This window comes from Helicoverpa armigera, chromosome 7 (assembly GCF_030705265.1).
Source record: "Helicoverpa armigera isolate CAAS_96S chromosome 7, ASM3070526v1, whole genome shotgun sequence".
Lineage (NCBI taxonomy): Eukaryota > Metazoa > Arthropoda > Insecta > Lepidoptera > Noctuidae > Helicoverpa > Helicoverpa armigera.
The window spans coordinates 3944153-3960169 of record NC_087126.1 but is presented as its reverse complement, the minus strand read 5'-3'; the positions used below and the strand labels follow the sequence as shown (position 1 = coordinate 3960169).

At 37.2% G+C, this 16017-nt stretch overlaps 1 protein-coding gene across 1 annotated transcript; it reads right to left on the bottom strand.

Annotated features, from left to right (window-relative positions):
- Positions 1–120: 120 nt before the first annotated feature.
- Positions 121–15605, bottom strand: LOC110370246 (sodium-dependent transporter bedraggled). Its single transcript, XM_049847769.2, has 14 exons — positions 15456–15605; positions 14298–15381; positions 13936–14066; positions 13572–13853; positions 13194–13390; positions 12983–13120; positions 12601–12835; positions 11273–11490; positions 9832–10026; positions 8109–8333; positions 5988–6055; positions 5514–5640; positions 3206–3396; positions 121–2406 (listed from the first exon to the last, which is right to left on the bottom strand). Exons 1-14 carry the CDS (start codon positions 15487–15489, stop codon positions 1977–1979), a joined length of 3555 nt encoding a protein of 1184 aa, XP_049703726.2. The 5' UTR covers positions 15490–15605; the 3' UTR covers positions 121–1976.
- Between the last annotated feature and the right edge of the window lie 412 nt (positions 15606–16017).

Sequence of the window (16017 nt, the reverse complement as noted above, 5' to 3'; positions counted from 1 at the left end):
CCTGGCTATAAAGATAAGTCTAAACAAGCATTTGATAAACTGGTTTTTGTATGTTATGAAGTGATATTGCAGCGGGATCTCGCAATAGATAAATGCTTGTAATGCAATAAAACAAGTTCCTTCATGGTAGTGTAAAAATGTTTTATTACCTAATTCATAAACATTTCAACAATGTGGAATGTAAAAGACCGCGCAAAATAAAAAGGGTAAAAATATAATAGAAGTGCAACAAAAATGTGCTTAAATTAATAAAAATATAATGCTTTAGTAAAATGTGATGTTATACGAAAATGTTTACAACTTATAAGGTGGAAGCATTGGTGACTAGAACTAAACAATAAATTTTGAAGAACACAAATGCACTGAGCCAGCTACGCACTATATTACAAGCGGAGACAAATTAATACTGATTTAATAACAAGCTAATCTTAAAATTATTTTGTGATTTTTCGATTGTAATTTCGCAATAAGTACATAGATATTGATTAATGAGGCTCATAACAGATGAGATTGTGGAGTTTCCATTGATTTTCTATCTCATGTCATCAGTAATCTGTTTGGAGCCTTGATCTTTGTGAAGATATACAGTGCCTTAATCAGATAAATGATAATTTTCAAATAGTGAGTAGCCGGTTTTACATAAATGCAAGAAAGGAACTAAACAAGCAGACATCATTGTCACCTATATCTATCGAACAACCGGTTCGCTTACTGAACTAAATTCATTGTACTTGACACATTCAACTAATCATTGATTCACTATATTGCTTCGATTCGATTTGTTCCTATCGATTATCGATATCTAGCCATTCATATCGATTTTAAATATGACTCGATTATACAAGGGATTGCTGCCATTTATAGTTACCATCGAACACTGATTTTGTATTATATCTAGTACTTTTTCGTAATATTTATTACGTAACGCTTATTATTTCCATAAAATGGATATAAAAAAATTGCAACCTTCATCGAGTTTAAAATATACGTTCTATTCTATAATAAAATGGGGTTTTCACACATCTAAACATTACAATAGGCGAGAGGCATCGCTCTTTACAAAGTTATCTCACTAACGAATTTAACATCAAACTGCATTCATTGCCAACATCGAACATTTCATTCTAATAATTTAGAAATACACGCTCATAATAATTTAACGAGAACACATTTCTAGTCTGATTGAGTCACGTTTTCATTACAAAATAATCGTTAACAATCGTCTTCACATTTTCCAAATGTTAAACACATTTCTTTCTAAGCTCTGAGGTTATTATCAATTTAAGTATACAATGTAAGTACACTTTATGCTATACTTATAAACCTAGCTAAATGGCTCATTTATTGTGCTCACACAAAATAAAGGATTAACAATGTTTAAAAAAATATTGGAGTAACTGAGATTCCTCTTCATTATGACTACTTATTATGTTAGCATTGATTAAGAACTAACTTAACTAATTTAAAATTACGAATCTTAAGGCCTAGCGTCTAAAACACAAATTAATATTATAACAATCGTCGACGTACAGTCGCGACAAGAAACAAACTTTAAAACGTTTCCAATATACAGATACATTTATTATTCGGGATTGAACATGTACGTATAGATGCCTACATTAATTGGTTATACCTTTAACTTTAAAAGTATTACAACATTCCCATTAATGGATACTTCTATACATTTAAGTACTATAACTACGCTTAAAAATACATTGTAACGGTTTAAGGCGAATAATACAAAATATTTTTGAAAGGGATGATATGAAAGGCGGATAAGAATACCCACATACTGCAAACTTACAGTCGGCGGACAGTTGGCAATTTTTTAAAAAAGAAAATCATGAGTCAGAGTCAATCAATCAATCATATGATTTAATCGGCTAAATACCTGATCTTTGTGATGTGAGATGTATGAGCCCATAAAATCAATCGGCCGACCAGAAGTTTGCATGTACGAGAGCTCTAAGAGGAATTTATATGACGGATGCGCGGCTATGAGAATCGTGAACAGTACTTACAGCTGACATCGCCACAGTACTCGACATAGGTTCGGCGCCGCGCACCAACTGTTCGTGACTACTGGTTAAGGCACCGCCGTACTTGAAACTCCTTCGTAAACTAGAGCGGATACTCTTTGCTGAGTCACTTTTACGTACGAATGATCTTCGAAGGTAGTCTCTGGTTAAGGATAAGGAGTTTCGTGATGTTGATGATCTTGGTCGTGAAGTCCTGGAGTCTGTTTCGTCTGTGATGGTTATAGACGGTGTTGCGAAAACGCCGCTGTAGTCAGGCGGTTGGGATTCGAGGGATACTAAGGCATCTCGCTCGACGGTCTCACTGACGGTTATTGGAAGCTGTGTCGTGTCTTCTGCAGGCGATAACTCTGAGCGGGCTGTTGTGATTCTGTGAATTGAATTATAGGTTCAATAATTTTTACCAAGTTTTCAAAAATTGAGATATTTTAATTTCCTACTCGTTACAAACATATTTCTCACAACTGCAGAAGGCAAGCTTAGCAAAAGCGGAAAAACCTTTCAGGTCCCGTACTGATAGCTACTTTGGGAAAACCCAAATATGACTCTTGAGAATGTAGTTAGGTACCTACATTCATAGGTAATACATACTTTATCTGAAGTGGCCCTAAACAAATAAAGGATCAAAAAGATATCAATTTGAAAAGATAAAAATACTATCTTTTGACAACGACGTGATTGAAGTAAAAATAACACGGGAACATGTTCGCAGATAGTATGTGGAGATTGAAAGTATAGTGTAATTCGAATTTTACCATTGAGACCGTAGCCCTCGATTCTATTAGTGTCATCAAGAAGTCTGTTGGCTTAATACAGACAAAATTTGAGATAAACCTTTTATTTTAACTAAGTATCTGAATCTTCATTCGTATAGGATCTCGCAGGGTGATTTATTCGTTAACTCGCCCACGACAAATTTGTTTTCTTACAATTATTTTTTTTACTAACCCATTTTGCCCCCGTGGACAAAATGGGCTGGTGATAAATAGGTCGACCTCGAAGAACCTATCTGATTTTCGTCTTCATAATCGAGCCTCTCTGTGGCCTGCCATAGGCCGATCTTATTCGCCAACAGAAATCTCAGTTTTTATAACCAGCCAGAGCTTATTTTTACTAGAAACCATACCCTATTTTGAATACATTATATTGGTTATGAAAAGGTTGCATACCTTCGTAAAGTCCTGAAGCTCCGTCGTATAGTATTGAGCAGCCTGGCCCCCGTGGCAGTAGAGTACGAAGGCGGTGGGGTGTACTTGGGCGGCGGGTCGGGAGGCGCGGGCGCGGGGGGCGGGGCCGCGCGGCCTGGTGGGAGGGGCGAGTTCGAACCGCCCATCCGAGGACGGTAGAGGTTTTGTATGCGCTGTTTTTGAAAAATAAAAGTAAATTGCTTAGAGAAATAGTAGACTTTTTTCTTTCTGTCTTATACGTGTACATTTTAAGCAAAATACCTAGCCAAGGCCCTTCGTCTCAAAGCAACTTTAGTTGGGACAACTAACATGTTTATGAAAATATTTGGTAAAATTGCTCTGAGTGCGCAATCCCATTTGACAACAAGAAAAAAGCTAGTAGCTATTTGCAATAGTTGCTCCATGTTCAAAATGCACGAAAACTTTTTCAATTACAATTGAAAAAAATATATTAATTTGCTTGGACTTATAGACTGAATTAAAAATATCCCTTCTTTTTACTGGGGTTAGTAATTTAAGATTGTTTAGAAGTGCCCTTACTACTTTCTCCAAGAAATCTAAAGCGTAAGGGCGTTATGCCTTTGTTGATCCTAAACCTTAGTCATTCCTACAGAGTAAATACTGTTAGCGCGTTGCATAATCAATTACAGTATAATTTAAAAATTACAAAAAAAATAAAATATAATTTTGGGTTGTTTCGCATATGAAAACCATTCGTCATCATCCCTCAAATGTTTATCATGAACTACTATCTTAACGAGTAGGCAATAGGTACAGTCAGATTGCACAATCTAAAACCCAAATGTCAGAAGATAATGTTTAAATATGGAATATTTCAGAAGGCTTGTTTACCCTCTTGCAGCTGACGATTGTGGTGGCCATCGAAATAACTCGTGACTTCACGCTAGGCACTACCGAATCCTAAGATAAGATTTACTTAGGTATGTTCCAAACTGTCTCACCAAAATATCGAGTAGGCACATCTATATTTAGCACATCAATTTATCAATATTACTGATTAAACCCTGACGTCAATAAATCAAGACAAAACAAATATTATTTTAAACACCGCAATATTTAATTTTAGAACGCTTCCGAACAATGACGAGCAAGAATTAATTTATGTAAACATATATTTAGTTAACACCAGATCACTTATCAGTTAAACTAAATATATTTAAATCCGTGATAAGGTCGCGGGTTCACATTTCGTAATTACATGTTTTTTGTGTGAAATACTGTGACGTGATTCGGGATGACACTATGAAATCACATGCAACTTGTTAGGTACCTAATCACTACTTTAATATCGAATGTTATGCCTTTATAGTTTTTAACTTATCATTAGGTAGCTGAAGTGATTTTATCTAACGAGTGGGACTTCACGCCATGATCAGATGTCTCTTTATGTAATGAGTACTCATAGGTACCTATATTAGTACATATGTACAGGTGGTCGTACTTAAAAGTACTTAGATAACAGATGGATAATGAAACGACAGTTTTAAAGAGACATAGATGTTGGCAGGACGTACAAAAAGATTAATGAGCTTAGGTGAAATCATCTGATCGGTTATTGCACTTTTTACTTATCTTTTTACTTTTCCGCTAAAATGAACAGATACAATACCAATTAAGGTGTTCAGAATTATTACCGTACATCATATTATGCTGGATATTTAATATAACACACACATACATATAATACATATTATAAAATAAATATACATATCTTACCAGTTCTTCGATACAATCGTTAGTCCCAAAATCCTTGTAGCATTAACAATTAAAATATTTTATACTATCATGCAGACTGTATTATCCTTATTTACAGTAATTAATAGCTCTGTTTAAATAAACTTGCTAATTATTCTATTCATATATACTGTCTAATTATTTACACTCATTATTATGTTAGTGAGGTTTTTTAGATTCAATGTCGAGGTAGAATAAGAAATTATTTAATACCGGCCGTTCCTGATATTTTATCTATATGTTGCTTTGCTTAATGAAGATATGACCTGCGGGATTGTTCGAAAGAGTTACCGAGGCCCTGGTTCATAAAGGGCTTTAGAAGGAACATGATTAGTTTTAGTCAGTAAGAGTCTGACATTACCTCACGCTGCTAACCCACAGCGGGAGGGGTCATTTGATGACTTTCCATCAAAAAGGTAGAAATGTGACATTTCTTATGGCTTATGACAAAAATCTATCTCCAGTAAGCAATACAACAGATAGACAGAATATTGGATTACGGCCGTAAGACATTTAGGGAAATGTTTTAACTTACATCGAGTATATCAGGAGGTCCCTTGTTCATGTAGCGCCACGTTTGTATGAAGGCAGCGATAGGCACTAGGAGTAACGCTCCCTGTTGCATAAACACTGCGACCTGACGACTCCATACTGGCCAATAGCTGGAAAAAATTCTCTTATTATAATCGCATATTTATGCTAAGGTTTGCTTTTTAGCCACATAGATTCTTCTAGTTTTCTTTATTACTGTCTAGAGCTCCTCCAAACGTGAAGAAATGCAGAACTCTTCAAAAGGATTTCTCGAAAAAACAGTACTACCTTGTCTTGTTTCGATGCCCTGTCGGCCCTGTTGTTAAGCCAAAAAAACTGTCTGTCTTCAAAATTTTCGGGACAAAACTACTGAACCGATTTAAATATTAAAGGTACACAATTCAGAGCACAATGCAAAAACCAGACAGCAATTTTAGAATTTAGAAAGTATATATCTTCCTATCTGCGTTTAACTCACCCGACAGGTTTCCTCCAACTATACATCTGTTTCTGCTGGCCCACTCGGAAATCCATTACGCAAATTGCCTGAAACAATTAATATATTTTACTCCAAAATCCTTTGGGGAAACATCTTCAAATGTACCTACTTATGTTTTATATTTAATAATAAAAAAATGAGGTCAAAACCACAAATGCGGTTAGCAAAGTAGTCATTACTGTTTGATATTATTTATAGTTAACTATTAACCGGCTCAAATGAAGGTCGTCCTGCATTAAAATTTGTTCTTAACCAGCTCTGATATTTAACATTGCCATAAAAATGTTTAGTACAGATATAGGGCATAAGTACAGATTCCGGGCGGAAGGCCCAGAATCTTTTTGTGTAGTTTAATATGATACATAACATATTAGTGTTGTACCCGCGTCTAGCCCAGTCTTCATGGTAAACTTTTTTTCTAAACATACAACGCTGCCACCACCACGTCGGGCGAGTAGGCCCGCGTACGAGGGCTGCCTTTTAAGTTGTGTCGTTTGAAATAAGTATAGATAATCCAATAGGTTATTACCGTTTATTATTTTTTTAAGAATACTTAGCGATATTTAATGCACTTTTGCATGCATTCAAACCAGTTTTTAAATATTTATTCCATTCCAAAGTAGGGGTAGTCAAAACGGCCGATTTGTACACGTCAACAGCTTCTTCAGGTGTGCTGAAAGGTAGTCCACGAAGAATTTTCTTAATTTTGGTTAATGTAATAAAATCATTAGTGCTTAAGTTAGAGCTGTAAGGTGGATGATCCAATATTTCAACATTTTGGGAACTCAAAAACATCGGTGTTTGGCGGGCGGTGCGCGAACTTGTTTTGTCATGGTGCAGTATCATTAGACGTCTTGGATATTTTTTTCTAAATTCGGTGATGACTTTTGGCAAACAAACAGTGATGTACGAGTCAGCGGTAACCGTCTCGCGATATTTTAGTACAATAGTGGCGACATGATCACCCTTAGCCAAAAACGAGGCAACCATTTTTTTTTTTAAGTGCTTTGCGAGCGTACGACTTTGATCGGTTTTGGCTCGTTTTGGAAGACCTACACAGCTGACTGCTGCTTAGAATCCGGATCGTAAGCATGTATCCAGGACTCGTTACCATTAACTATACCATAGACCTGCTTTGACTCTCCTCGGTCGAATCGCTGTAGAGTTTTACGTCCACAACTTACTCAGGCGTTTCTTGGTCGTCGCTAAGAAAATGTGGTATCCAAGGAGAGATCATCTATCTTACGCCAAGATCTTCGTGTAGGATATTTTTGACTGTGGTCCCTGAAATGCCTACGGATGCCTCTATTTCACCATATGCTACATGTCCGTCTGCGAGAATTAGCTGCCGCACAGCCTCGATATAAACTTGCATCATGGCGGTTTTTGGACGACCTTCACGTGGTTTGTCACTGAAGCTAGAGTGCCCAGGTTAAAATTCTAAATATCAGCGTTCTGCGGTCCTAAGGAATGGTGCTACATCACTAAATACAGAACTAGTCTCTTTAAAGCACTGAAGTCCCGACAATCCCCTTTTAAAGTTGTAGAAAATTATCGCACTCAAATTTTCCTTACACATTTCCATTTTTGCAACCGACCTGTCACCTTTGAATGGACGATACAATAAAAATATTCGACCTATTTAAAAACATTCTTTTGTTTTCGAATTCTAAATTCAAAAAGATTCAAATGGCATATATAATTATTTTTAATAATCGCGGGAAGTTAGCAAACGACAGAACTTAAAAGGCAGCCTTACGTACTACTCACACATCCCTATAGGAACACTTACACACAAGAGCACCGGCAGCACCACGGTCCAAGTGAAGCTGAGCAGCGCGGCTAGCGTAGCGGACAGCCTGCTACGCGAGGAGTACAGCGCTGCCACCACCACGTCGGGCGAGTAGGCCCGCGTACTACTCACACATCCCTATAGGAACACTTACACACAAGAGCACCGGCAGCACCACGGTCCAAGTGAAGCTGAGCAGCGCGGCTAGCGTAGCGGACAGCCTGCTACGCGAGGAGTACAGCGCTGCCACCACCACGTCGGGCGAGTAGGCCCGCGTACTACTCACACATCCCTATAGGAACACTTACACACAAGAGCACCGGCAGCACCACGGTCCAAGTGAAGCTGAGCAGCGCGGCTAGCGTAGCGGACAGCCTGCTACGCGAGGAGTACAGCGCTGCCACCACCACGTCGGGCGAGTAGGGCCGCCCGCGTACCACGAACACGCCGGTCGCTAGAGCCACTTGAACCACGCATTGCCACCACGACCCCACCCATACGTAGTCCATGAAATGTACTATGCGGATACCAGCCTGTTGGTGAAAAAAACGAGAAATCGTTGACCTTGCGTAAAATTATAAGTAAAGAAATATTATTTCTTTTATCTCTACAAATTACATACTATTTAAGATCAGTTGAAAACAATTTGGGCCAGTGCATAACTTGTAATTTGTAGAATTTATAGGAGACGGATATAGAACCTCCTTTTTTGGAAGTCGGTTAAAATACTTTTTCATAAGGGGCAAAAGTAGGGCAGCCCACAGTCGTGCAATTGTTAGAACGCGACGGGTCATCAGGAGCATTCTGAAGTACTTTTCCATATTCGGAATGTTGACGCATCGAATCAGTCGCTCGCGTCAGACTTGCGGCTTGGAAATATCCCTTAACCTAACATAGTTACTTCTATGAACATATAATGATAAACAGCCTAGGATTCCAAATTAGATTAATAGAAACCGCTTTGGAAACTTTAGGATGACGGGTTGTGACCTATTTGGAGATGCATGATGTTCCAATGCGTAATTATTCTCCCTAGTGTAAAGTTTTCCATACCTACGCTTGGTCAAAGAATTGGATTAAAGAGCGTTTAAATCCTAGCGCACAAGAGCATGTAACGCAACAAATCAAATCTACCTATACTAATATTATAAAGAGGAAAACTTTGTTTGTTTGTTTGGCTGTAATGGATAAACTCAAAAACTTCTGGACCGATTTTAAATATTCTTTCACCATTAGAAAGCTATATTATCTGCGAGTAACATAGGCTATATTTTATCCCGGTGCGGGCAGTAGCTCCCACGGGACGCGGGTGAAACCGCGGGAAAACGGCTAGTATCAAATAATATTATACAATAAATAAATAATACATACAAGTATCTAGGTTAAATACAAAACATATTAGGGCTAAGTGGATTAATTAAATTTACACAACCAGTTCAATGAAATCTGGAGTAACCAGTTTAACTAAAGCTTGTTCATTAAGAATTCGAGGTACTTGTTAACTAAATCACTATCACTTTAACAGATTAAAAGTATGATCTTACTGTTTTATTTTCAATTTTACATGAGACCTTGATATCGCACCTTACCTTGTATATTCGATCGATATGGAAAAAATATCACTTGCCCTTACAAAACCAAAAGCATCATTATTATTTAATTACACAATTAAAGAGCTCAGTTAATGAAGATAATTGTAGGCCCTTGCATTAATTCCCAAGCAATACTTTTATCAAAAGCGTAGTTAAGGCCGAAATTATAGATCACAAAGTACAAAGTAAACATAGGTTTTCCTCAAACTACTCCAGAATTGTATTTAGCACGGTTTAGTTATTTCATCCTGTGTCTTATAATCAGATGCTTATTTTTTAATTAGTCTCTAAATACCTTATTAAGTATATATAGAAATCTTATTAGATTGGAAAAGATAAAATTTTGCACGGACACCTAAAGGTTATCAAGATGCGGTTCTCCCACGGTAAAATCAAGAACATTAAATAGACAATTCGAGTTATTATAAGTTTTACTTACATCAGTACTTAACAGCAGTCCCATAGCCAGTCCAAAAACACAGCTTAAAAACGTGATGGTAGTTTCCCAAACTTTGAGCGCTTCGGCGTTAATCGCCATAATACCGGTGATTACGCAGTGCCATATCGCTAGCTGTTGAGCTATGCCGAACATTATTATGATGAAGTAGAATATCACCGCCCATGCTGGAGACAACTGAAAACAAATTATAATTGGAATAGTAGAACAAGAACTTTGGTGGGAAATCAAATGAGCCTTTTGCTGTGGGTGCAGCATGAAGGAGTGTCATACTCCACCATGTGTCTTTTGGAACCCTCTGCACACCAGGGCCACGGTAACTTTTCGAACAATCTGCTTATGGTTTTGGGTTATTTAAAACAGACTTTAAATTCAAAATTAAAAATAGGTAGTGACGTAATGATAGATCGAGATTTTATTAGGCATATTGGGGTTCTTTAATATTAATTATATCGACGTCCTTTGCCTATTGGAGTTTTTTTTTGTTTGATGAGTAGACCGATACAGAGCATATGTATTTCTATAATTTCACGATACAAAATCGACCCTTCTCGCGATACAAAGGTAGAGATGGCCCAATTTAATCCAGAACTCATTACGATTAACTAAACAAACACATTAAGTGCAAATTCCTCAATATTACGATAATCCCAAACAAGGCTATTCCAACAAACAATTACACTAGTTACATACTATCGTAAAACATTCTAGGTTAAATAGAATCAAGGTCGTAATCCATATTTCAAAGAGTTGGCCATAAAAAGATATAAGAATCGAGGTGTGCACACTTCAATAAAACTTTACAAGGAAATAATTGGAACACATTGTATAATATTTATTAGAATCACGTTAGCACGCGAGTATGAAGAATCAATATAATATTATGAAAAACTTATGTAATTTTTGTTAGTGAGTAATTTTGATTGCATTGCATTTTTTTTGTAACATTGCAATGTATTAAATAATAGATTATGTGTGTCGGATTTACATTATTTTAGCTATTTTTAGATCGAACATAAAAATAATATAAAAAGTTTATATTAAAAATAATTTATTAAAATAGTCTTAAAGGAGGTGATGAGACAACTTTCGACCCCGCACTTTTCCAATATGCGGGATTGTTCAAAAGAGTTACCGCGGCCCAGGAGGGCAAACGGTACCTACCATTTATTAACAAGAGTCTGCCACTCTCTCACGCTGTATCCAAAGCGGGAAGGGTTATCTGACGACTATCCACGTCAAAAAAAGGAGCAAATATATCGTCACGAGATCAGACAAATTGCCTGATCAATGTTGACATTATCTATTAGATATTTATTTAACTTTTTATTAAGTTTATTTTCGTTTGCCACGATTGAGTAATACACATTGTGATAAAAATTCTGGTAATTAATAGCTCATGATAACACTTTTGATCGCTTACCAAATTCGCGGGTAGTACAGCAAGAGTAGCGGGCACGATCTGTGTTGCCAGCTGCAAGGGTTGCCACCCGCTGAGAGTGCGGGCGGTGTTGCCAGTCTTCCATACTGTAACTCCCACTAAACTGCCGTAATGGCCCATATAGCGAACTGGAGTTGAGACCACGTTACCAGGCATGGGTTCCGTTATTGGCCACAAGAATTGAGTTGATTTTACCGTTTCTGTAATAAAAAATAACAATTTAAATTTTCATTTACCTACTTTCTGTTTACCTTACATATATCTTAATTCCTGTCAAAGTATGTGATTAATCGACAGAAATACCTCTACAGGAAAAACTTCCTGTAGAGGTATTTATAATTACGACTTTTACATAAAACATCGAAGTAATGATTTGAGGTGTATAAAATAGAAATAAAATATTGCAGTTTATTTTGGTGCTAACGTTAAATAGGTAAACTCATTAAAACTCATGCATGGTAAATAAAATATAGTGGTTCTTCTTAATTTTAGTTTCGATGATGCTATTACAATCGAGAACAATTACAATGTCATACAAATTATCGTACGTCATCGTCACGCCGATTAGTACCTGCGGTTACCGCATGGTAAATAAATACGTTGAATGCAATTAGATGCATATCAGACGACTGCAACACCTACATTTTATAATTATTTAAGTGTGGGCCGTGGTTTAAACTTGCATCCTATTTCATATCAATACACGTGTTGATATTTTATTTAATGTCCTCGTGTAAAATATGGCTTTGAACTTCTTATTTTAATCGCGAAAACATTCTAGATGTTTCTTTTACTTTAATGTTAAAAAGTTTAGGATGGAGAAATAAGCGTCAAAATAAGGTCGAAAGGCTAACTGACCCCATTTCAAATGTAATGGCATACAAGTATATTTAAATAGTACATAGGTACATAAAATACACCATTACTGCAATTTACATTAAACATACTAAACGAGCATTCTTGAATATTAGTACGACAGACGAAGCGTAGAGAATTGGCCGCGAAATTAATATTGCACACCGCACATTTGAATTTCGCGATAGATGCATTAAACCTTTAAAGTATGTAGATTTCACAAAATATTGGTACTGTTATGTACTTATAAACTCTGAACCTATAAAATTATTGGGTACATAGACACTATGAAATTTTTTCATGACTTTATAAAAAATATAAGTATTAGTTTGTTTTTAGGAAGAATGAAGAAGTCCAGATGATGAAAAAATATTGGATGTTTCTTGTAGTTCTTAAGTGTTTTTTGGTGTCAAGAAATTAAGTAAATATAATCTGGGTTAACAGGTAAAACTCACCGAAACTACCCGGTATATAAACGTAGCCATAATTCTTCAATATTTGCACGCAAGTGTTGGCCAAAAACGATCCCAATAACAACACGGCGAATGTAAATGCCACTATACACGCACTTTCCTTCTGCAGTATTACATTAGTCTTATTTTTGGCGTTTTTGTGTGAAGTAAGCTGCATTATACAGGCACCAAGGAGGCCCCAAGTTAGAAAAGTTTCCTGGGCAGCTGCTGCCCAACTCTGAAAATAAAAAGAAAAATTGTCTATGACCATGACTTGAATACAATTATCCTCAGTTATTGTTCAGCTATTCTTTTGTTTGCGTAATTAGAGGTTGCAAGCAAGTACGAAATAGATAAAATCTTTAGACGGAAAAAATATTCATACATTACTATTTATGAAGAATTCGCTCCATTCAGTCTCGGAGAATATATTGACGACGGTGTCGTACGGTATTAGAGTCAGTAATTTGGTACAGAGCACTAATGTCCCGCAGATCGGCAGAAATATCAGCATGTAGACAGCCTGTAACAAACATCGCATGTTACAATTTCGTGGGAAATCATCGCTATATTACAATGAAGAGTTAAAGTCTCACCTTGCCGTAAGACCTCAATCCTTTGCTCAGCGCGACGAACACTATCATCCACACTACAGCTAAATTGAAAGCTACTTGAAACTTTATTGTGCCGAAATACGAACTATTGGACCCCAAATTCCTTTGTAAAACCTCGCCATGAAAATATTGAGGCAGAGTTTCCTGTATTTTATAAGTACCATTCTTTGCAACAGCATCTGTAATAAAAAAAAACTTTCTTAGTGTGACCCCATTTCCTTGTACCACTAACGGAAAAGCAATTGTGAACATTGACGACCTTCATTCAGACTTCCTGCTTTACTTGTTTGATTGATATCACCGAATTTTGTTGACATTGCTCAAACAATAAACTATTTAATTATGTAATGGTTGACTCACCTTCAAAATTGAATTCGTGCGGTAGTGCCCATTTGTATCTGTCGTTGGACGTTATAAAAGAGTCTCTAAAGAAAACAAATATCCAAGACAGTCCGATTATGCTGTACATGCCAATCACGGCTTGAGTAATGAGCAACGATACTCCTACGCCTTGGAATATCGGCGATATACGCCACATGTCCACTGGCCCAGACTCCAACACTTGGCCCAAACATAAATGCAACGTAAACAACGGTATTCCAATTAAAAAAGACAGTATAAAAAACTGTATTATGAAGCTTGCTGTAACAATAAAAAAGATTAGTTGTAAAGATACCAGGAAATTAGGTGAATCCAGTTTATTACGTAAAAGGTCGGTCGTTACCTCCGAAATGAACACTGAATATGGCAAATCTAGATATATTAAATATTCCCACGGTACAACTGAGGCACGCCAGCATGGCACTCATACGATGTGGCCACACTCCAAAAGGAGGTTCTTCAGTCTCTTCGTTTCTGCAAAAAAACATAACACTCCTTTTTACCAATTCTAATGGATAAAATGTACGTTATGGTCATATTCTGAATCATTAGATCGAATCCTATGACCTCATTTTCGGATATGAAATGAGTAATATATTACCGAAATCGCAGAGGTTGCGCAATGCGTGTGTTAACGGTAGATGTTGAGTATGTAGCATAATTCTTAAAACATTGACTTTGCATTAAATTAGAATTTATAATTACCTCTCCTCAGTGGCACTTGAAGCATTTTGAATGATAGGAGCAACGTTTAAGGATTCTGTAGAAGAACTGGACGCACTTGTGCTCCTTGCTGTACTCCTGGCAGTATTTCGTCCAGTCCAGTCCCCGGCTGTGACGTCACTCTCCCCGGGTGACGGGAGCGAGAGCGTCCGGTTCATCAGTAAGGCACGGCGCCCCACAATCAGAGGCCCTGAAGCACCATCACTACTCAGATTCGCTGCCGTCACTTGCAACTGTATCGGAGCACTCGTCGGCCGCATGTTAATATTATGCTCCAAAAAAAGTATCACCGGCAACGTTAGAGGCTCGCAAGACGACTCTGCAGTTATCGCTGGCAGAACAATAGGATCTAATCTCCTCATCGAGTTTCGTAATGCTTCGTTTGTCGTACTTGCTCTCTCTAATGATGAAACTAAAGCTTGCCTATCATTGTCAGTGAGTTCTGAAAAACTCTTCGACCGACCTAGGCTTGTGAGATTTGACCTCTCGGAAATACTTGGTGTGATGTCATAGGCGGTTTCCATAGGCGGTGCTGACGCACGCACATTGGAACATGTGATTACTTGAGTATTGTCGTCAACAGAACTCTGTGCTTCCGAACGATCTGATTCTCCTTGAGCCTCCCCAATGCATTCCTTAATCTTACAAATGAGATCCTCTTCGTCGCTGTCGAAATTTTTCGTTCCATCGTCAAGGCACGCCAGTAAAGACTTATCTAAAACTTCGTCCAAATCATTCAATATATCCATGAACTGGCATAGCGCTGTCGCCTGAAACTCTTCGTCGTTTGTGATGCTTGTTGTATGTGATGAGAAGTTCGAGTCTGATTTGTAACATTCTGGTATTGTCTTTTGTAGGTCCTCTTTCAGGTCACCATCTTCTGACGTCTTGTCCAAGTCTTCGCTAAAGTGGTCGCTGTCGTTGCTTTCAAACGCGCTGCTGGAGGCGTCGCTGTCAATACTACTTCCTGGGACATTTTCACTTTGCTCATACCGACCTTCGCCTATATTAACTACTTCCATTTTTATCGCATGGCCTAAGTCATAGCCAGAGCGCTTTGTTGACCCTGTAACAAACACTTCACTAATTAACATGGTCTAAACTACCAAAACAGATGAAATTAACATGATAAAAAGGCACATTTTGTAGTGATGATTTTCCACAGCTTGTACATGTTTAGCTTTAGTTTACAGAATGTTTTTCGTATTTACATATGAATTAACTCGCTAATAAGCTTAATTATTGTTTGTAGCAGTGCGTCAAATGTGGCTTAGTGTTAACACTGTAATGCCAAGATTGTCAGGTTTGTAGTTACAAAACCACATACAAGTATGAATCACTTGGGATTACTTTGTTACACATAGATAAAAGTTTTAGTTCAATGTGCAGTTTTTCATTTTTATTTAGGACATGATTTTCTTGTTGTGTACACCTTTCACACATCCATATAAACTGACATTTTCATTTTTGATTAAGTTTCTGTCTGGGATTGGATACACTCACCATATCATGAATTACTTCAGTAACCATCTACCTATCTGATTTCAAATAGCCCTTTCACAGATAGTCCTTTTTACATTTTTCTCTTTACTGCTCTGTTTATTACTAATGTACCTATGTAGTTATCTAAGTGAATCCACGCTGAGGACTGTATTTCACATCATGAGCATATAAATTTATTAAATACCTTTTACTATTTGTT

Bases quoted from the DNA above. Each gene is read 5' to 3' on its own strand.
- LOC110370246 (XM_049847769.2), bottom strand. From the start codon at position 15,489: ATGTACAAGCTGTGGAAAATCATCACTACAAAAT. The intron at 14,067-14,297 runs GTAATTATAAAT...GTTTTTTTGCAG, and splicing joins TCAAGTGCCACTGAGGAGAG to AAACGAAGAGACTGAAGAAC. The intron at 12,836-12,982 runs GTATGAATATTT...TTTTATTTTCAG, and splicing joins AATTCTTCATAAATAGTAAT to AGTTGGGCAGCAGCTGCCCA.